Consider the following 24,335-nt stretch of genomic DNA (forward strand, 5'->3'; position numbering starts at 1 on the left):
ATTTATAATATGTATATACTATATATATATATATATGTGTGTGTGTGTATAAATCTTTTTTTATTTACCTGATTTTTTTCCGTGAACTTTTACAATAATTAAATAATTGTTATATTGCTATTTGGGGTGAAGACGAATCCAACAAATCAGAGATCTTTATAAACGCCATTCTTGAGTTATAAATGGTGTAACTAACTTGACTTTGTTTTACTTATATACAGTATATTACTAATTCATTACCTGTTTTAATTACAAAATTTTCTAATTACATGTAATATCCAAACATCAAATTTTATAACAATATACTGTCAATTTGTTTGTCTTCATTTTTAAAAATAATCTAATATAGTTGCACTTTATTTATTGTAAATATAAAAAATATGTATGAGTATATCAAATATCATATGTATAAATATGTCAACAAACTATCTGATCATTTAATAAATTCAAAGACAAATTGTATTTATGAATAAAAATGTATTGTCTGTTATTGTTGGTTACTGATAAATTAATCTAATAAGTAACTTATGTTTGTCTTAGAAACACAGATGAAAATGAGAAGTGGGTAACAGTGTTTGGGTTCCCACTGTCAGCAGCGTCTTCTATCCTGGGACAGTTTTCACAGGTGGGCCACATCCTGGAGCACCGGTTTCCAGGACAGGGCAACTGGGTCAACATCTGCTATACCAGCAAGCTGGACGCGCGACGTGCTCTCTCGTACAATGGCAAGATACTGGGTGGCCACACGATGATCGGTGTGGTGCCCTGCAGAGACAATGTGAGTATTATTGTTTGTCGCTTTCTCCTGGAAAGAACTGCAAGAAGTCTCGGACATCAATTGTATATATTTCTGTTCATTTTAAAGTTATATATTGAAGATCGTACATGCTTCATGAATATTTGTAGTAGGGCATGCATGCTTCATGAATATATACAGTAGGACATGTCATTACGTTTAGGACACAAGTAGTGGTGTCTTATTTTATTTTTTCCATATTTATTTTTCAAAATATTTTATTAGTTCTTGTTTTTTAAGTTCGTTTTTAGTTGTTTGTTAAAAAGAAACTTGAAGAAAATGTTTAAAAGAATGTTTACATAACAGTATTTTACATGAAACTCAAAATTGTGTAGATGGGAAAATGTTCAATTGTGTATATAACATTTTTATACTCAGGCAAAATATTTTATATATTTCTGTTTCCTATTACTATAACATGAACAAAAAAAATTATAAAAATATCACATCATATAAGCATTTTAAGATTTTTTCTAAACCACTACATATTTAGAAATTATAGTGGGCCAGAGTGGTAGGAATAAAAGGGTTTAAATATCCACAACCCTAAAAGGAACAAATCAAAACAAACATTATATTGATATATCCTATGGTTGTCAAGAAATAGGTACATGCGTATTAAAAACCATGTATTTTTCACGAATTACAATTTTAAAGAAGTACTTTTCATTACCTTAGTACATTCTGTACCATAGAGAGGGTGATGTGGGTCTTCCTGTGCTTCATAACTATCCTCCAACTTCCTTTTAGCCAACCGCCGCTCCTGGCGATACTTTTTTTCTATAACTTATTCAGTTTCTGCGATTCATTATTCATCAAGAGCCCAAAAAGCTCTTTGCATGTCTCGTAAGCTGTGAGTATTAGGCAATATTGATAGGCCGTAGTAAAGCTGGATTTCTTTGATGCCAGAGCATCAGTCAGCCGGCTACAACCACCAATTATTTTCCCATAGGGTAGTTTAGTTTTTCCAATTTTTTTTTTAGTGTCAGAAGGTGTGTATCCATGTGCTTCTGCACATGTCTTGCACACTCTAGCTTTTCTATTGCAAAATTAGGGCCATAGGTATTGCCATAATTGGTAGAATAGAGGAACTGTTCTCATCACTAATAAAATGTTTATATCTAATCTCATGAGTTGCTACGGATGTTTAAAATGTCCAATATGCCCTGAACTTCCATCCCACCACTTGTTCCTGTGTAATTGGTTTTACAAGTACTATCATGCCCATTTGCCAGCCTATTTTTACATCTGCAAAATTTTGAGAATATCTTAACATCTAAAACTTGTCCAGTGTTTGCTCCTATAGTTGTAACAACCTTTTAGGCTTGTGTGCTGCATCACTGCCATGATCCATCAAAAATCGCTATGTAGTCTGTTTCATTGTCATAGCTCAGCATTAGTGTAATACTTGAGAGCTGAAGGTGCAGGTATATTCATTACTCGTATTGCACACAAATTTTTGATGACAGAATACGCCTTTCCGATACAACAGAATGTGTAAGCTAAACACATGCTTAGTTCTGATTTCTTAACAGTACCTATTTTCTTACTGTTACCTCCAGTGACAGAAAAACTACTTTGATATTTGGTGCAAACAGCTAGTGAGCAAAGAATCCAGACCTTGTAAACTTATAAATTTACAGATGTTATAAGATTTGTGACACTAGTATTGTGATCTTCAAAGTTTCCGTATTCAGACAAGTACCTACTCACCTTCTTTTTAGAAAAACTCCTTTATTGGTTCATTAGCTAAAGTATTTAAACTAACACTAAAACCATAAAACATAGCTTTTCATTTTTTGAAAGATTTTATTGATGTAGGTATCAGCACAAATTGATAATAAAACTCAGTAACAAAAACAATTAGAATATTAACTATACATAATCAAAACAATGAAATAACCAAGCAACTAGAAGTAGAAACAAAAACATCTGTTGTTTCTGCTTGTATTACCAACATAATAGCAAAATAATTAAAAACTTATGCTATCTCAAATAAGTCACTTTAAAAATTAAAATGTTAGATGTGAAGTGTCAGACCTTTCTTAGCTGGTGACAATGTTTTATGCAAATTATTACTAAAATGTCAGTAACTTTTAAAATATTGATAAGATAATCATAATTTTTACATAAAGATACACAGAAAAATACACAGAATGGAGAAACCAAGAATTGAAAGTTTTGATCTTTAGGATCTTCCTAGCCTCCTTAAAAGACAACCATAAATATATATGCTTGGCAGGGCATTATATTAAGTTCTTTAAACACCAAGGGTAAAAGCCTAGGGATTATACAATTGAATAGAGAGAAGACACAATGCTCTGTGTGACTAGTAAATTCTAGTTTCATTCCACTAAAATTACTTGGTGACCATTACAACCTAAACAACTAAAATTAAGAAAAACAATCACATTCTACTTTATACAAAGTATATATATGGCCTATGTGAGAATAATGGTTTTGATAGCTAAATTTTGGAAATCGGAGATGATTACACACTTTCCAGATAATACGAATATCTTGAGTATGACACAATATGTTCATAGGTGTGCCTATATCGTTTAGGAAAATATAGGAGAAACTTAGCACGCCGTTCAGTTGTATTAATGGAATTATAAAACAGTTGCTCTTTTCAATGTTACTTTCACAGTGGAAACAAAAGCAGCTGCCAGAAACTTCAAATTTCTATTGTTATGCAAATCTCTCACAACTACCTCTATTCAGTTGAATGTTAGTCCTAATAATGACTATTTGACAAACTCTTATATTTGCTTGAAAACTATTAAGCTGAAGTTTTTATTAAACTGTAATAGTTTTTCTAATTTAATATTATTGTGAATACATTTTTATTAGTTTTTTTAGTCTTTAAATTGATTAAAGTTTAATTTGTTAAAGAATTTATTCTTGAAGCCTTGCCCAAGAGGATCAATCTTTTACAATTTCAAGAATCATTCATGTTGTAGAGGTTATGTAAGTAATACAAATCACATGGTTTAATAGTTTGGGAGTGTTAAAAAGTTGTGTAGTAGTAAACATTTTGTCCTTATTAAGTACAGATTCTATTCTTAATTTATATTGAGGTTGATTTAAATTTAAATGAATGTACTTTGTTTGTAGTTAGTCAAAGCAGCATTGAAGTAATTGTTTCATGTTTTTAATATTGTAAAATTCTTGTTATAAAGAAAGTGCTTATATTTATTTATGCATAGAGATGGCTTTGTTTGAACAGTTATATATTATTTTGTTATTTATAATAGAAATAGCTATTCTCAATACAGTAGCCACGTTCTCAAGATTTATGGCTATTTGTGATAGCAATATTTTTCTCACCAGTTTATTACAATACTCTTCAATATAAAGTCAATGCTGAGATTTTGTGTCAAGACATTTAACACAGTCATTTTTTTATCCACCTTATCATGGATATTGCCATGACAATGCAAGTGACTACGTGAAAATCATAATTTTATTTATTCCCCCAGAATGAGTACAACATAAATTACAACAAATTGCTTATCTTTTACGAATTTTGTGAGCAAAATTATTTAAACATAAAACTTGATAATGAAACTTATGTAGTAAAATAATGAAAATAAACGTGGGCTATGAGAAAAGGCCTGCATAAGCTGTTGCCTGTATGCAGGCTTGAGTTGTTTTCTGTCTTGCAAGAGCCTTTTATGTATTTGACTATTGAACTAAAGAAAAAAGTTTAAAAAAAACATGGAGAATAAAGGTAATAGCTTAATTAATTTTTTAATTCAAGTTTAAATCAGCTGAAAGTAAAAGTAAAAATGATATATATATATTATACTTTAATATACATATAATATATATCAATACTTTTAGAATAATACATAATACAAAAAGGAAATGTTATTTATTTAATTCATGGCAGTACTAGTGATCATGGCCCAAGAGAATAATGCCAATATTGCGTGATGGGGGAGGGGGTTGAATGCAGGACTACAGGAAGAGTCCTCCAGAATTAACTGACAATAAGCCTCGATCTCCTTGCTACTTAACCATAGTAGTCATTCGTTGCTTCTCTTTTTGAAACTGAAGGATGATAATTTTAAAATTAATCGTAGTTTGAATTTGAATTCCTGTATAATACATGTGAAGGATAACCAATTTCCAGTTTCAGTTGTATTCAACAATTATAGATGAGCAGTTTTGAAAGCAAACAGTGCGGGGGGGAGTGAGAGAGAGAAGAAGCGCGGACTTACTTCCCCCTCCACATTCCTTACCAACCACTCCTCAGTCGCCACTTTACCACTCGTAGAGTATGTGTTACATAACAGCTGTCTTACAAACCCAATAAAAATAATAACAGCTGTTAACAATAAACATTTGTTAAAATATTATACTAACATATTAAATAGATGTAATGAACCATTCTTAACATAAATAATAATATTTTTTATTCCATAATAACGAGAATTTAAACATAGCGTGATGCTCCAAAACACCAACGCAGGGGATTAACACTTTGTACCCTGAGCCCGAATATAGGTCGGGCCGCGTCGGCAACGCCTGCTACCGGTGCCCGAGTATACCTCGGGTCGTGTTATTTAATTGTATTATTTAGCTCAGTCATCTTATTTTAGGATTCAAACATTTTTATTATGTTCATTGGTTGTCTAAGTTCGTATTTGTTGGTTTTGAGATCCCTGGGTCACGTTTTAGTAATGAAATACGTATATTTATCGTCATATTACAAGCGAGTCTAGACAGCTGATCGTAGGCGCCGCGGCTGATCGTCGTCGGTACTGTCATTTTGCCTTGTAGTGTTTCACGTTGTGTTTTGTTGTGAGTCTTAGTGATGCCTTACTAAGTTTTCTACAAATCTTGCTGACAAATACTGAAGCAAATGTTATTATAATGTATTCTAAATGTGAATTTAACTGTTTGAAAAAATCAGAACTTTAGTTTCATACTGAATGAAGTAAAGGCAAATGTAAGCAATGTGAGGTTATCCGTGTGTTTTGTTTTGTATTTACACTCGCTTTGTTCTTTCTTCTCGACTTTCCGTTGATTTCCTTTTATATTCTTTACTTATTATTTTCTAGTTTAAATAATATGGGTGATGAAATCAAAAGTGATACAATTCGCGATCTATTGTTTAACTTCGAGTCGGAAAATTACGATAATTTTGATACACGCCTGGGACCAAATATTGATTTTATGAACGATCTAAACGAAAATGTGCGAGATCCTGTATTTCATTCAGACCATTGTGCTTTAAAAAATTACCACACTAAGGCGAACTACCTGAACTAACAAGCTATGTAGCAAAAACTTTTTTTTGTATTTTTTACATAACATTCAATATTATGTAATAATTTTATTTTGAAAATAAACTTTATATTTGTATACATTAAAAAAAGTATGTATCTCTATCTTTAAAAAGATATATAGTATGAGTTTATAACATAATTACTGTAATAACACAGATTTTTTTTAAATCATCATAAAACCCCCAGGGAGCCACGCCGAAACATGTATTAAGGGCCCAGGGTACAAAGTGTTAAAGCACTCGGTTCCCACTTGTGTCTTGTAAAGGAAATAGATCCAGCAGTGATCCAGAGGGTGGTAGGCGTGGTCGAGCTCCTGCTCCTCCTTCCCCCTATGCGCAAGAAATCTTCGCGCAGGTCGCTGTCAAAGCGGCTCATTTATAGTTCCCATATTCATATTCATTTAAAATTTACAAATCTCTTATTAATTTTCCAGTCACAGCCTGGAAGTGCTCTGAGGGATATGACAAACGTATTGAGCGGCAGTGGTACCCCGACCACACCAAAGTCACCTCAGGTGTCAAGACTGTCACAGCAGCGTCGTCTGCTCAACTCTCCCTGCCCATCACCGTTCGCTCCATCGCCCAGGGGTGGCCGTCAGCTCGGTATCTCAAGTCCGACTGAGAATGAGGTAATGCTTTTTATATCTAAACACAGATCACAAATATGAACATTCTATTAATAGTAGTAAAGTAGTTTTAAAAGCCTTTCAAAAAATTTGTATTGGTAGCAGCCTTTAACTGTTGTAGACATGTAAAATATGGCTCAACTTGTCCAAAAAGCTGCCTTGACCTAACTACACTGCCAAAGTACTAAAAGTCACCTGTAGTCATGTAAGGAAGCCTTTTGTCTCCTCAGACCTCCTCACTGCTGTTGGAAGAGATATGACAGCAGTATAAATCCTACAATATATTATTGAATATTGACTCCTTTTCAGTATTTATGGATACAGAGTCCTTTGGCTAAATGTGTATCCACTGTGTAAATGACTAAATGTATTTATATCAGATCCAGGTTCATCTCTAGTTTTGTTGGAACTGGATTCATATAAAATCTAATGTATCGTTAGGTGTATTCAGTTATACAAAGATTTCATTCCAACTTTCCTAGTAAATATCCACTTTAGGAAATAGATTTTCAATCATATTATTTGACTGAAAGTCTTAAATTACTTTTATTACTCAACTCAAGTATAAAATCTGTATTCAATAATTACCTGTGCTTATAAGTTCTTCTTAAAGTCTTGTGTAAGTGTTTTAATGTCCAGCTTGTTAATATATGTTGTACAATTTTTGCCTCGCCTGAAAAGTAAATTGTTTAAAAAGAACTATTTTTCAACTTTCATCCATTTAACCCGTTTATTATCATAATAAAAAATGTTTGTCCAAAAAATGCTTCTATTCTAAAAATGCCAAAACTATTTCAGCAATTTTGTAACATTTTACGAAAATATCCATAAAATCAAAACTGTTTTAAGCTCTTAATTGTTTTTTTTTTTTTTTTTTTTTTTTTTTTTACAGATAACTTGTTTAATCAAAACACATAAACATGATTTTACTGCTACTAATATATTATATATTTAAAAAAAACTCACACAAATTATACTTACCAAACATTTTTGAACTTTTTTTAGTTTTGTATGCCAAATAGCATGTGAAAATGAATATTTCCTCATAACAACTTGTACTACTATTTACAACTAAAATTGTACAAATACACCAGAAATTATTTTATTATCCACAAAACTGTAGAGATAACACTACTTTTTCTATCAACCTATCTACGTTTTTACATTTTCTAATCTAAGAGATTCCTAGACACAGTTTATAAAATACACAGGCTATCACTGAATTCTGAAAAAGTGAACACTTGAATTGAAAAGATAATATTTATTAATAAAACGTTAAAGTACAATAGAAAATAATTAACAAATCATATATTTAAATCTTATTTAGTTTTTAAAACATTCAAATATTTACTTACAGTATATATTTGTTCAGTTTTTCATCATCAATTGAAAGATAAATTTAAACTAAATACCAAAAAATAAAGTTTTGATTAATATTTCTAAAACTGTAAAGTTGTGTTGTTTTTTAGAAAGCAACATTTTTTACTTTTCTTTTTGTTAGTTTTACACCAAATTTTTAACTAAATGTCTAATTAATCTTACATAATTGGTATGAATAGATTTTTTCTTGTACTTTAGTTTATTCTGATTGTTTATATATAAAAAAATTTATAATACGTAAAAAGAAATATCATGGTAGAAGTTTTGATCATGAAAGTCCATATGTATATACTGATGTCGGCATTCTACAATAGTTTTTAAAACATCTGTATATACGGACGTTGGCCTTTCTCTGTAGTTTTTCAAATGTCTGTATATATACAAACGTTGGCACTAAAAGGATTAAAGTCTTTTGAAACAAGGTAAGCATCCCTAACAAACTAGCATCAAACAATTCAAACTGGCATCCCCATGTACTAAATTGAAATGGTGAACTGAAAGTGTATACTTTAGTTTAGTATTTACTGGATAAAACATTATTCTGTTTGAAACACAAGTTACCAAGATAGAGGTGTACTTAACTTCAAATCCAATTAAATGTATCAGTTGCTTACTATTGAATTCATAGTTGAAATGAAGTCTTTTTGGTTGCAGGTGATTGGATCCCAGAACACTCCTACAAAGAGCTCAAGTTTTGTAACTAAAGCTGTCGACTTAGTTTTTGGATGGTGATTTTTTTACATCGTAATAATTTTTAAGTACATATGAAATTATCCTTTCTACACTTTTTATTCTCTTTGTTGTTTTATTTTTGGTTTTTCCAATTGACTGCATATAATGCTATATTGTTTATTACATTCTTCTGTACACTATGAATATTAGACTCTGTTACCTTGTAACATGTTCTTGTTTTCTGTTATCTTATTATTTATAATTGATTATTATGTATATTGTTGTAAACTTGTGCCTTTTGCATTAGTCTGTATTTGTTTACTAAATATACATATGTAAGAATTGTAAAATGATGTTAATTCTGTACTCCTCAAATAGGGTAACATTGTTCTAGTGTTAGCTTCTTGGATATGGTTATAGTTACTCCAATAGAGAATATAACATTCTCTGCACTACAAGAGTGGTTAGTGTGTGTATGTAGGTGTGTCTAACTCATATTGAATAGTAGAAATAACTCAACACATAAGCAAACTACCTGGTGTTATGCATTGATTGGGTGAAGGTCATACCTTATTATTAATTAACCAACACACGAGGGTATACACCAGCGGTCATTTGAAACACTTTTCACAGCTTGAAATCTTGTCTTATTTGTTCTCATATATATCTTTCACGTGACAATGATTATATTAGTCTATACAGACTATGTTAGTCTTTTGCCCACTTTGCTTCTAAGAAATGTTTTGTTCCCTATACCCAGTTTGGCAATATTTCCTGAAATTAAAGTTTAAAATTATAATTACATTCGTTCTCTTATAATAAATACAAGTTCTATTTTATGTGCAGTTCTTTCACTACAAATACAAATTTTGTTTGTAAGTGGGAAATGTTTTTTATTTATATGCTTCAATAAGTATGTGGCAATTTGTTCACATATAAGATCTTGTCAGAATATACAGTACTTGTAATATGTTTTTAGACACAGAGTTTTATATGCAGATTATTTCAATTAGTACACTCTGAGAGGCAATTAAAAAGTGAGCTTGTGCAAATTGATTTAGTGCAACCTCTCACTATCCTGAAAAGTTCACCAGTAGCCGTATTCACAACTAAACTGGTGTTGACAAGTCTTGTGCAGTAGCATGCCTGACCCTCTTTATTGTTTACCATATTTTGTCAAATATGAAGTATTCTTACTGCTTGTGTTGTATTGTATTTTCAATGAAATAAATAATAAAGCTGAATAATAATGAAACTCTGAAAATGACAAAAAGAACAAGAAATCTAAATTGCTAAATTTAATATCTAGTCTGTTATTCTCACCTAGGCTTCCATTTATTAACAAAGGTAACATATAAGGCTGTCCATAAAGTAGCCAATATTTCAAAATTAAAAATTAACAAAGTGAAAAAATGTTATTATATACTTTTTATAGCTACATTCTAAGACTATTTTCATCGTAACCCCAATAAAATGAAGAACTTATACCATGAAAAGTGTTTTAAAGAAATCCGCGACCTCAGACCTTAATCACTGGTTAACACGAGTCAGAGGTCCAGCATCACCATTGAAATGCTGTGTTGCAAACCATGTCTTTATCGCTGAAAGAGGTGATAGTCACTTGCTCAAGATTTGGACTTTATGGAGGATGATCAAACATATCCCACCCAAGAGTTATCAAGTATGATTGGCTGTGTGGGCATGCACTTTTATGAAGAAACTACATTTTTGAGCTCAGTTTTCTGCAACGTTTGTTTTGTATTAAATGCCATAGTTTCTGCAATGTTCCACAATACCATTCTGCATTGACTGTCGAGCCTCGTTCAAGGAAATCAACCAGAATCATACTCGAACTATCCCAGACAAGAGTTGCCACAAACTTACTGACTGATTTCTAGAGTATTGAGACATTTTCTTAGTGTTTAGGAGAATGTGTGTGTTCCCATTTCAGTCTTTTTTCATCGCTCAATTAACATGTTTCATCTATGTTTCACCATGAGTTACGATATGATTCAGAGGTTCTTCAGTATCATGTTTATTGTAGTTTTAAAGGAAATTCAGTAATGTAGTAAGCTTTTGTTCTTTGTGGTCTTCCTTAAAAATTTTGAAAACACATTTTTCTCTACAACACTCGAGAATTAAATTTTGTGAAGTTTGGTACTAAGTTAAGTGATCACATTTTTTTCATTGATTTCTTTCCAAAGTCTTCAGTAACCAGGCTAGACCGACCACTGGGATCCTTGTTGTAAACATTGATGGACATTTTTTTATTCAGTACAGCAATACATCACTCTGCTTTCTCTTATTATTCCTTTCCCAAAAATGTCACGAAGTTGGTGATAATTTCAATCGATTTGTAGTTTTTCAATGAAAATCTTAATAACTGAATGCTCTTTACAAATGACAGGATTTTCAATTGCAGCAGCACAAGTCACAGTAAGAGGAGAACAAATTGCATGCTACCGCAGCACAATGCATACTGAGCATTGAAATCTTTTTTACCCCAAGATGGCAGCTCTAGCCCTGCCTATTCCTGAGCTAGTCTTAAATGTATATTCCATTCTGGACAACCCTCGTAGTGGCAAGATTAGAGAAACTCACAATAGTCATATAAATTCATACTTAAGTATTAGTACAAATATTCAGTGAGAACCTTGTTCTTCATAATTTAAAACAATTTCTGTCATTAGGTCCAAAAATGGCAAATCTGATGCTGGAAATTTCAGGACTTGTGAGCCTCTTTTGAAGTGATTATCTTACTTTCTTCAAAGGGACAAGATTAATTTAGACAAATGGACTAAAACCTGTTGCTTTAACCTAAATAATAAATATCCCTTAGATCGAAATAATCTTTCTGAAAGTTAGGAAGACAACATTTACATTACATAAATATTGTTACATAGTACATGAAAACCGAAGAGGCCTTGACCCAAAGTGTTATGAAAGTTAACTGATAATAAAAACAACTTTTACAGAATGAAGGACTTTCCAACACATCCTGCAAATGCATTGGGAATCAGTAGTCATTTACAAGATAAAAAAAACTAAAAGTACAGAAACATTTTAACAGCTTTCCGGAGATGACAAGTTATCAGGTTGTGAGATTTTTCAAAGTAATCTGTTTTTTATGGAACTCTGAACACAGTGATTTTGCTAGTTAGCAACCAGATTTGGATCAATAACAGATATCAGCAATTATTCCAGTTCTTTCTGCAAAATATTTAATTGGAAGGAACAGATGCAAAGATTTCTAACAAAATTATATGAAGTGACCTAACTGTTGGTCTCAATTTTCAAACCAAATCTTTTAGAATGCAATTGAAATCAGATATTGAAAAGAAGACATTAATAAGATAATTAACAGACCTCATCTTTTTGAAAAACTCAAAACCATCTAGCCTGGAATAAAATATTTCTTTTATGCTCTTTTCTATTTTACCAGTAAATGTAACAAGTACGGAATATTCATATTTGAAGTCAAAGATAATTACCAATTATTTGATAAGGTCTATGACACGTAAGAGACTGAGCAGCCTAAGTTTACTTATAATTGAAAATGAACAATGTAAAAATCTAGATTTAATGAAATAATTAATCAAGCTAGAAGGAAGAAAGGATAAAGTATTGTGGCTTGCATTTTATTTATTTCATCCTGATATATTAAGTGTTAACTCTCTATCTTAAAAGTATTAACTGAAAAATATTGAAGATTTTTGTTGTATACAACACTAAAATATCATGGTACACATTTGATATTGTATGGATAACATTTCATTGTTTGTATAGGTTATTTATATCAATGTGGCAATATCTATACTTAAAAAGCTAAGTCTACACTCACTGGCTCATTAATAATTCTCAAACTCCCCAATATATTAAAAAGTTTAAATTTTGCCTGTATGTCTCATCTTAAACAGAAAAACAAAAACATCTTCATGAAGTTAAAATTCCTGATTTCTTGGAAAGATAAAATTTGACAAACATATACTTTATACTTTTTTTAAACTGGAGCATTCTCATGAAAATCAACGACCCATGAGGTTTAAAATTTTGTTCCAACTTAAATAGATTACAACATTCAGAAGTAGATGTTTTTTGACTGAAATAGGTTTCCAAGACCTACCTACATATGCAAACTCAATTCCTACACATGTAAAATCTGATATAATAGCAAATCACAATTTTGTTTTAAACCTCTGATACTCTTAACAATGAAAATTGAAATATTGTACCTGTTATATGCCTACTTCCATTTGAAAAATGTCATGGGACTCGATCATATTACATCATAAGTGATGTCATTAAGGAGGCTACAAACGTTGATTTAGAAAATGGTATGAGAAACTGAAGATAACTGTCATATAACTAATAATCATTGATAATTAAAGTTAAGTAATTTAATTTTAGTTTTTTTTTTTTCAATAAAATGTACATTAAAACATTTTTGTTAGGGAAGGATTGGGCCAAGTATGATTTGGATCAGTCTTTAGTTTTGAGTGATGCAGAACAAAAAGCTATGGTAGCTTGTGTTCAACACAAAAACTCAGTTTAATCATTTTAATAATACAAGTTTTTATTTTATACCTCATATTGCAAATTTGGCTAAGATTTTGATTAAAATTCCAGTAGAAAATACAATCATTCCAATATAATTTAAACCTTTTAATGCCTGCCACTTTTGAAAAGTATTACCTAGTGATTTATTCTGATTTGTTTGCTAAAGAAGTTGCCTATAAACATTATTTCAGCCCTTGTTGAATTTGTTGTGATGATAGACGTAACACCATTCCCATTGCCAGTTCTTGGTGATAGTATAGTTATTAATTGTTAAGTAAGTGTTATAAGCATTCCATAACACTTTGTTTTTTTCTGTAGGTTTATATATAACAGAGATAAGAATTTTTCAAAGTTTGAACCTCTGCCATATTAAAATGAAATGGCATACCATGCTGGCCAATGAACATGGTCAAGATATTTATAAGATCAATTTTTGTATCAAGTTTCAACTTTTTAGGGCTTTTTTTGGACATTGTCGTTTCCACAAGCCCGTTATATAGCATATATATATATATATATATATATATATAAACTTTTGGACTCTGAGGGATCACATTCAATGAAATTAAGCAGTAATTTGTAGTAAATGCTATGTATTCAAAATCTACCATATAGTAAGCCCTTAAGAGGTAGTATGATATGCTAAAGGCTAGTTTGACTGATATAACATGATTAAGCATGACACAGATGAAAGAAGCTGCCAAATATGTCATGAGCCATGGCAACAACAAAAGGTGCAGCAGAAATGGTGATCACAGATATTTAAAAAATTTATATGTGTGTGTGTGTGTGTATATATATGCCAACAGAGGCATTGTGAAACTTGAAGTAACGAAAGTGAAGGGTGTGGGAGCTACAAAACAATAAAGGGATGAAAAGTGGAGTGAAAGAAAAATATTAAGGATAAGTAATGGACCAAATAAAAAGATATTTTATAACAATCTTTGTTTGTGAGAAGGTGTTTCAAAGGTGCTCTGACAATCTAAAGGACCCTAAATTCTAGAAAATTGTTTTGTTCTTGATTTAGGTTTAGAATAAACAAATGTCTAGAAATACTATACACCCTACATAACATATATTTGTGTTGTGTAAGATCAGTAATTAGGCCCAACATTGATGCAGCCATTTGTGTAAGATCGGTTTTGCACCTCACTAATCGTGCCACTTGTGTATGATTGGTGTTTAGACGTGATTTGTGTTGGTAGCCACACATTAGTTGCGACACTGAATAAGATCGATGTGTCACCGTCTAGCCCAATATGGTTGTAGTAGTAGAATGTGATCGATTATATGTCGTGACCTCAAATTGACGTAGCCACTTGAAGTGTGTCGATTCTGTGGGATATTGTAATTGACTCACGTTGTCTGTGCCATCTCTGTGTGATTGGTTGTATGTTTTGTGTAGATAATTTAACTATTTTTATAAATTTATAATATATCACTATGTCACAAAGTTTATGTTTTTAATATTGTATTCGCTTTTGAGACATAATGTTCTAAATTCTCAAATGTGGATAAGATTTACTCATCATTTACCTATTGTACTCATCATTGATGTATATGTTACTGGAATATTAAGACTCATTCCACTTCAAATAAATTTATCTCAAACTGAATATATTAAACACGTGGTTATACAGTCCACCAGTTTTCATTTTATAATTACTCTTAAGTTACTAGTGTTTGTAAGAAAATGTTTCATTATACACTTCAATAAATGTACTTTAATTCACTTTAAGTCCATTATCATGTATTATCATGACAGACGTTTCTGCCTCAAAAGCCAAAGAAGGGAGGATAACGAAACTGGAGAAAAGCCAGGGACGAAGGAAGTAGGTCCCTGCACTTCTAATCTCGGACCCAAAATACTACATTTAAATTCCACTTGCTATTTAATCCATTTAAATCTTGTTAATGCTGTTTATAAAATATGAATTTCTTTTGTAACTGTTACAGTTTAATGATTTGAATTTACTCCACTATAATAGTGTTAATTTATTTTTTCCTTATTCATTTATTTTAACCCTCTTATCCGATTTAAATTAACCCTCACAGTCAACAACAAGACTATATTACTAGAGTTGATATGACTGTGTCCGCCCTCCAATTTTCCATGAACTCGTAAGAAATTTGAACTGTGTAATACTGATCTGTTACAGTGTATTCAAAAACCATCCTTTCGGGCAAAGCGTGAATTACTTTCTTAGTTTCAATTGAAGAGTTCAACTCAGTGAGAGAAACTAATTATAGTTTATCAATACCTCTGCCTTAGTAGTACTAGAATTCATTAGCCAATTTTATAAAGTAAGTGTCATTAGCCTATATTCAAGTATTGGCTGGCTGGCATGACACAATTTCTACAAAAATTATTATGCCCAGTTGTTGAATTTATAAAGCGTTTAAATTAAATTTGCAATTTTACTACAAATAATATATCATCAGAAACTAAAATCCTTTACCAGTGATAAAAAACCAGTATTTATTTTAAATTTCAATATTTTTAAGTTGCTTCAGATTGGTGAGAAGATTGTAAGCTAAGAAAATATTCTTGCATTTAGGTACATAAAGTCTTTATCCAATCATATCCAAATTTTTACCAAAACTTTTTCTCTGTCTAAACATGAGATAAAAACATTGTCTTTAACTTTATGCACTCGAAGGCAGTATTTATAATTTGTTCTTCAAGCTGGTATGGCCAACTCTACTGGCCACCACCATTTTGTTGGAAGTGCAGATTTAATTTTGCCATAATGTTATCTCAGCTTGTATGATCAGCTGTACCGGCCAAGGTATAATAAATCCATATCTTGTAAGGCTAGCACCACTGGCTACTAAACATAGCAGTTATTTTCTAATATTCTCTTTGTTTTGTAATGAATTGTGAGTGCTGAAACCTATCAAACAGCTTTATTTTAAAGTAACTTTTAAGTATAGCTGTAAATTTTTAATTGGACTATAATTCTTCTCTAAATATTGACTGTGCAAATAAGACGAATGACGCATAGTGGGCCTATACACTGAAGGGATAGAAACCCAGAAAATTTTACTAGAAGACGTGTGCTAACTGTTCTTGACTACACTTGGTATGTTTTTTTTTTAATTTTATTCTGTAAAAAAATGTAAAGACAGAAAAATGTTAAAATAGTTTGTGTCTAAATATAACATAACTGTAAAGGCATACTTTATAACATTTTATTTACATATCTTTGTTAACAATATATGTATTGGAGTTCAATTTCCAAAATATATGCTTAACTTTGTATTACAAAGATTCATTAAAAATTAATTTAATACTATTTTTTATTTAAACATTTTAAATTACTATGCAAATAAAACTGAGGACATTAAAATAATTCTGATCTGGGGAGGCAACAACAAATATTGCTGCTGAGCTGTCAATGAAAGTAGTGCGGCCATCTGTACTGGCCATACAAGTTGCAAGGACAAAACTAAACAAGCTGTCAGCAACCTTGCCTTTCAAATACAAAAGTTACAATAGCATGGATTATGTAAGAAAACTGTTTTTATTGATATTTCCACAATTCAATACTTACTTAAAATGAACCTAATGTATCTTTTACGTATTTAACAAACCTTGATTATTATGTTTTTAAGATATTGATGCTGATAAAATCTATTGTTAAATTGCTTAAATGGTTTTTATTTAAATATTTCTATTTTAAAATACTTTAGTACAGATAAAAGGAAAAACAACACAATATAATGTGTGATTTTTCTTTTTTTTTGACGTGACAACGTCTTAAATTAGGTTGCGGCTCGGAGTCACTCATGAAAAAGTGTAACGCCCGGTAACGTTACGATGCCCGTCCAGTGGGTCCGCCGCACGGGATAAAGCAGATAACTGTAGGTCCGCCGCACGGGATAAAGCAGATAACTATGTTTATTCGTGAAAATGTGGAGTGCTTAGATTCGTCATTTACAACAACTACAACAATAAAGGTAAATAATGGTACACTGATATTTCATTATCGTAAACTATGATTGATTGATTAATTGTTAGATTGACACAAAAGTTGAGAAACTGAGTTTATAGGTTATGTCATACTATTGACAAATGTTGATAGTGTTAAGTAAATTATTAGTTTAAATCACTCTGCAATCAATCGTAATTCAGTCGATTGAGAAGAAACAGCGCGTATTGCTAGTCAAACATTTAAAATAACAAATTATAACCTCTAACCTGTCATAACAGTGCGACCAAACAAACGAACTAAACCGACCAATCACCACGCGCGGAGTTAGAATTTAACTGTGTTTAGCAAGAATTTCAAATTCCAATTTTAGTAAATGTTTTATTCAACTTTACCATTTACAATAACAAATTTTAATTAATTTCAAATTATGTACAATGTTTTAGTAAACGAAATATATTTCTATAGTTAAAATTTGTGCAATTCTTATTTTCATTCAATTCCTTGTTCCTATTATGCAATTTAATAATATTCATATCAATAAATATTCTACCGAGAAAAAGACGTTGTCACGTAAAATCTTCGCCCGTAAAACCGACTTTACAGGCAACCATAATTTTTTGTTTTATTTTCTTCCTTATAACCTATACCTTAGTCCACACTTATTTTTGAGATAGTATGTATAAACTTGTGTACTAAAATCTAAAAAATTCAATTCCAGTAATAAAAACTGTATATAAATAAAAAATAAGCCTTTGTTTTATACCTGTATTGTTTATATTAGTTTTGTGATATAGGATTATAAGTTTTATTTTAAAAGTTATGTTTAATATTGCTTTGCTTCTATATAAAAAATGTATTATTTTTTATGACAAAAGAAATCCCCATATGAATGGACAGTGTTTTATAAGACTGTGATATAAAAACAGTTCATAAAACAACATAGTTTCAAATATATGACAATGTTTAATAATTGTTTGATAATATTTCATATTGATCATTAATAAATCCCACTTTCTTTTTTTTATATAATATCTTTAATAAAGTATATGTTAAGATCAATTATTTGTTTGGCGGTAAGTGTCGGTCGTGGAACTCGGATGCCCAGTATGGTGGCACATGACTTTGGTTTTTGTCCACATTTGTTATTTTGTAGTCATAGCTAGGACAGAACTTCTGGAATGGTAATGTCTTTTTGATCCAATCTTGATTCTTTGTCAGTTTTGGAGATGCCTAAAACAGTATTAAAATTTTACAATTTGTTCATATATAGATTTTGTCTAACAATCCATGATATTTTTAGTTTTTTTTTTAGGAATTAGCACAATGATCACATCAACAAAACGTTTCTATGATGACCAATATGGTCTCAAATTATGGAATCCTTCTGTGATGAGTAAAACAAGTTTTTTTTATTTATTTATTTGACCTTACTTAAATTTTTATTTTATATATTATAAACATTAAGAAATAATTTAGTACTAAATAACAATATGTCAAAATAGTTTTAATACATTTGTGAGGACTATATATAAAATTACAGATCTCATTAAATATAAATATAAAAATTAAAAAACAAAGTTTGACTATACTCCCTAAATTTGAAAAGTATATTCTTAACCCAGGATGAGTCACCTTTGTCGGACCTCCATGATAGCTGTCCTGTATAGCTAGCATCTAACACACAATGTCAAACTGTACTGTTATATTGCTAAACACATGGTATATCAACTTTTTCTTATATTTTTGGTCAACACGTTCTTTTAAAATAAACACATATATTATTGATTGAAAAAATGTTTTATCTCAAACCATTTTATTTTCTTTACTTCTAAATAAATAACATTGTTTGAGATAAACTGGTCTTTTTGCAATGAAATGACAACACCTTTGTTGCATATTTAATGAGTCATTGTATGTTTATTTAGTTGTTACATATTTAATTGTAAATTATTTAAATACAAGCCTTACTTACAACTGACTTTACAATATTATTCATTATACCATCAACAAGCCACGAGACCACATTAGGGACTTTCAATTTACAATACAATACAATTTACAGAATGTTTTCTGTTTTTTAATATTTGTAAAAAACCCAACGTATGTATACCTAATACCTGCAATATTTGAAATGCCACGAGAAATACTTCCATGTGTATTGGGCCCTGCCAGGTCTCCTCCTGTGGCTCCCTAACATTTACAATATAATAAAATTATGATATTCTTGTTTTAAGCTAGATGGTAAACACCATACCCATCAGGTTTTTAAACTCTTGCAATGCTAAAATTTACACATTATTTATGCTTCTATAGAGTAACATGTAAGTTTACTAATAAAATAATTATATATGGTTAAGCATTAGGCACTGGTTCTTTCATATATGTTCGGTACATGATATTGTGTAAAACAAGATTATTGCACATGACTAATATTATGCTCAGCCTGATTATGAATTTTTTACAATTAACTTTTTCACTATGTTTAAGAATTAAAGAAGCAAGTCTAATAGCGAGAGGTTTTCATGTAGGAAAATCTGATTGAAATTTTACTTGTGATACAAGGGGCTATTCAGAAAGTGACAGACGTTTTTAAATAAATAATTAACTGACTGATATAGGAACATTTTATTATATACATTTAAAAGCTACACTCTTAGGCATTTTTCAGTGTAATCTCCGTTTAAATTAAACATTTATCATAACGTGACATAAGTTATTTTAATCCAGCTTTGTAGAAATCTGCTGTCTGAGATCTTAACCACTGATTAACGCCAGCTTGAAGTTCAGCATTATTATGGAAGCGCTGTGTTGTGAGCCAGGTCTTCATCGCTGGAAAGAGGTTGTTGTCACTTAGTGCCAAAACTGTGCGTGTTTTGACACTAAAATGATGACTATAGTCCCGCCCACTGCTGCACCATTCAAAAACGTCTTATTACTTTCTGGATAGCTCTCGTAGTATACTACAATGGACAAACGTTATTGCTATACTATGGTAATTTTTACTATTTTTCTTATAAAACTATTGTAATACTTTTTTTCAAAATGTCTGTTACTTTCTGGAAAGCCCTCGTAAATAAACAAAATAGTTAATAATTCAAGTACTTGAAGAGTACTGTAGTACTTAACAAAATTAAAAATTGCTACAAATAATATATTTACAGGGTGAGTTTTAAATGTCTTCCCCTCCCCCCACTCTTTCCTACGTTCTTCAAGTTGACTACCAATGATCATTGTTAAGTAGCTAGCAAGTAATTCACTTTGCTCATATTCATATTTATGGCCGCCATCTCATATCCGCCACAGTGGAATTTGCAAAAATTTGTTAAATGTAGAGGCATTGTTGTGATACATGGTCTTAATGTATTTTTTTCCACCGAACACGATGTTTCAATCCGTTTGTGAACATCTTTCTTCATTCTAGAGATATTGATATTATCATTACTTTTTTTCATAAAATATCTGAGTTTACAAAAAAAACCAAACTTAACTAAACCTTTTCTAAGTACTGAAAGAAATGTTATTCAAATTTAAGTTGTAGTTTATTTTATTAGGTATACAAGGGTTGTTCAATAAGTAACAAGATAAATTAGTTTTGCTCAAAAATGGCTGAACTGATACGTATGAAACTTTCAGGACATAAAGTTGGCAACCTTGCGTTGACATCTGATCAGCTGCTTAATTATATTTTGTAAACACAGCTTCAAATTTACTCAATTAAAAATGGAGAGTCTGCTCTAGAATTGCACCGTGGAAGACCAACGTGCGATGATCAGAGTTTTAGTCGTAGAAGGTAAAAAAGTTTTAAAATACATAAAATAATGTTAATAGTGTATGAAGACAATTGTTTTTATCAGTCGAACGTGTACAAATGGGCAGAGCAGTTTCAAAGTGGCCAAACAAAAGTGTCTGACAAGCAACGCAATGGATGACCGGTCAAAGTTTGGACTTTATTTCTGGGATTAATGCATTAATTCAAGGTAAAGGTGATATTGCTTCATGATAATGCCCGTACACATATGGCACAACTGACAAACGAAAAACTTCAGAAACTGAGCATTTACAAATTAGCAGAAAGATGGAACAAGTGTATAAATGTTGCTGGAGACTATGTTGAAAAGTAACAAGTTTCGTTCTGATTGAATAAACCGTTTTTGAGCAGTAGTAATTTATCTTGTTTTTTATTGTATGACCTGAATACTTCTTTAGTTTGTCACTTTAAAATACTCTCAAGATATAAGGTAGTTAGTAGATGGGTCTTGGGGACGCCAAGGCTTTTGTATTGGTTTTCTGTCTCCGTGGTTATACTTGCACTAATGTTTGGGGCTGCTGTCTGGTGGCAAAAAACGGAGGCCAAGATGGCGGTAGCTAGTCTACCTAGCTATCACTGGGGCTTCTTCCAATTGCGCCTGGATAAGCTCTAGACTGTTGTTTCAACCTAGCCTCCCCTGGAAATTATCTTTCAGGCTATGGCTAGTAGGAGTACCTACTGTCTTCAACAGGTGGGACTCTGGTCGGCCTCAGGCTCCAAAAGGGGGCACTGCAGAATTAGCATCTTGATTCAGGGAAATGCTCTGCATATGTTCTCTGATCAGATGCCACAAAGATTTACCTTCTACAAACCCTTTAGGATTCTCATACTTTCTAGGGAGGATTGGTCGGAGGAAGAAAACCTTTTCTACCAGCGAACCTAGAATTTTTTACAGATTACTAAACAAAAAGTGGCACATGCACTGGAATTGGGGGAGTGAGACCATGTAGGGGCTGGTGGTCCCTATGGTTCCTTATCCCAAAGCTTTTCAAGCAGAAGCACAGCGATAATGGAATGTGCTCATGATAATCTTTGTATGTGGTATAGGAGTAAGGTGATTAGTGCTTTTATAGATAGCTAGACAGCATTATAGGTGTCAAACTCTTGTGTGTTCAACTCCAAACTTGACTGGGTTTGCTATCAAGTTGTTTCTTCCCTTGCCAGAATCAACAATGTGATTATTTGTTGGTTTCCTGGTTGTGAGGGGATCTCTGGTAACGAAAGAACTGATGCCTTGGCCAACCAGGGCTCAGTGTCTTAACACAACAGGATTTTGACCGTTCTGTGGTATTTCTAAGTGTGAATCCTTTAGGGCTGTCTCAAAGAGGGTTCACGCTTCAGAGTTGGCCTCGTGGTACACTTCCGCAATGTCCTTGAGTCTTAAATACATGGCAATAGGCTGCCCCTTAGAAGGAGAAGGTAGTCAGTCGTTTGTTGACAGGATATACTACAAAGGCCTAAGGCTAATTTCAACACCTACTTAACTAAAGGTAAGCTGTTGATAAATTATAAGTACTTTCATTTAAGTCACTTGGCATAAATGTGTTGGTCAAAACTTGTGTATAATTCCTAAAACTACCAGTATCTCTGGAACGAATAAAGATATAAAAAAGATAAATGGCGGCATCATATTCAGTGAAAAAAATGGATTGAAATAACGTATCACAACGCCACCTTTTTAAATTAATAAAATTATCTAATTCCAATTTGATGAATCCAAGATGGTGACTAAAAAATATGAATTTAATTAAAATGTTCCTATTCAACAATGATCAGCAATGTTGCATAAAAATTAGTGAAAGCACAAACTCAACTTAAAAGTTATGCTATCAGTTTGAACTCATAAAAATTATTACACTATCTTTCCCATTTAGTTTAGTTCTTAATTAGTTTAATATATATTTTTATGATAAAAAAATGTGTTTTGGTTCAAAAATAACAAAGTTATAACATGTAATGAAGGCTGGTTTTAAAAATTTAATTTTCATTTTAACTCCGTTATGGTATTCTAGTATAAACATTATTGGTGCACTGTAATAATTAATAATAACACCCAAAGAATACAGTTAATAAGGAAAACGCATCACAAATCTGTTCAAGTGATATTGCATCAAAATCCAGAAACAAACTAGATGAGATTACACAATCAGTATACACTCATAACAATTATTGCAGTAGTCTTCCCATACGTAGCTTACCAAAATGTTGAGCACAATTCTAGCCATAATAAAACTTTCACAACAAAGTAACATTACCTCTTTATAAAAATTACTATAGATTTTCTATTCTGGGCTTTGGATAGTTCTTTGTTGGATATAAATTAATTATTGTTTAAAATTCTGGAACATTTATCAAATAAATTCCAAGACCAAAGTTCTAAATCTAGTATAAGTTAATTTCATTTTCTATACCTTTGCTTTTCTGGAGAAATAACGGACAATTTTGATTTTGGAGTACATTTTGCAGTTGCAAAAATTACATGGAAACCAACAATGTAATAGTAAAATTTCATTTGGTTTTCATTACATTTAAAAATTGCCTACACAATGGTGCATAAAATGGCAAAATATATAAATAAAAAATGAATATGTTGTAACTCCTAGACTACTAAGTTATGAAGAAAACTGTGAAGAATAAAAAAATGTTTAAATGTTATTCTTTACCAAAAATTGCAATAAAATATAAGATATTCCGTAAGAAATCTTAAAGTTGATCGCCATGTTGAAAAATGGCAGCAAATTTTTGAAATTATAAATCAATACTTTGTACTGGTCATTGATAAAAGATACATCACTACACCAAGACTAATGAGAACTGGTAATGCTGTATGTCCTGAAGTTGATTTTTTGGTTCCTCTCTTGCTGCCTTCAAAAACAGATTAGCCACTATAATTATGATTGAGTAGTTGTCCTCTGAATCTTCGTTCATATAAAAATATTATACCAGTACCATTATTTCATCAAATAATATGACTTTGTCAATTGCACTTTGCGTTTTACAATAATACAAATTCTTTATTTTTCTAATCATTCTATTACAAAAGTTTGTTGAATGAGCTGTAATAATTAAATTTATTTGACTTATTATTGTTCATACAACAGTTTTTTAAATTTATTTATTAATCTAAAAGCGTACAAATCTTCTGGAATTTCTAAATTAATTGGATTTGAAATAATATCAAACTTCATGAAATAATAGCCATCTATGTTACATAATAGTCTCTACAAGAACACTTTTGTTTCTATAATTTAGTGAGGCGTAAATT

At 31.2% G+C, this 24,335-nt stretch overlaps 1 protein-coding gene across 4 annotated transcripts in view; it reads left to right on the forward strand.

The window, feature by feature from the left end:
* LOC124359724 (nucleoporin NUP35) overlaps positions 1-9,120 on the forward strand; it is a 31,522-nt gene extending 22,402 nt beyond the window's left edge. For 3 of the 4 annotated variants that reach the window (XM_046812721.1, XM_046812702.1, XM_046812711.1), the window contains 4 exons: positions 541-778; positions 3,692-3,766; positions 6,527-6,721; positions 8,753-9,120. In XM_046812721.1, coding sequence (XP_046668677.1) covers positions 541-778; positions 3,692-3,766; positions 6,527-6,721; positions 8,753-8,830 — 586 coding nt within the window. In that variant the 3' untranslated portion in view covers positions 8,831-9,120. The remainder of the gene's footprint in view (positions 1-540; positions 779-3,691; positions 3,767-6,526; positions 6,722-8,752) is intronic. The other variant, XM_046812730.1, reaches the window with a different exon arrangement.
* The last annotated feature ends 15,215 nt before the right edge of the window (positions 9,121-24,335 follow it).

Source organism: Homalodisca vitripennis, chromosome 1 (genome assembly GCF_021130785.1).
Source record: "Homalodisca vitripennis isolate AUS2020 chromosome 1, UT_GWSS_2.1, whole genome shotgun sequence".
Classification (NCBI taxonomy): Eukaryota; Metazoa; Arthropoda; class Insecta; order Hemiptera; family Cicadellidae; genus Homalodisca; species Homalodisca vitripennis.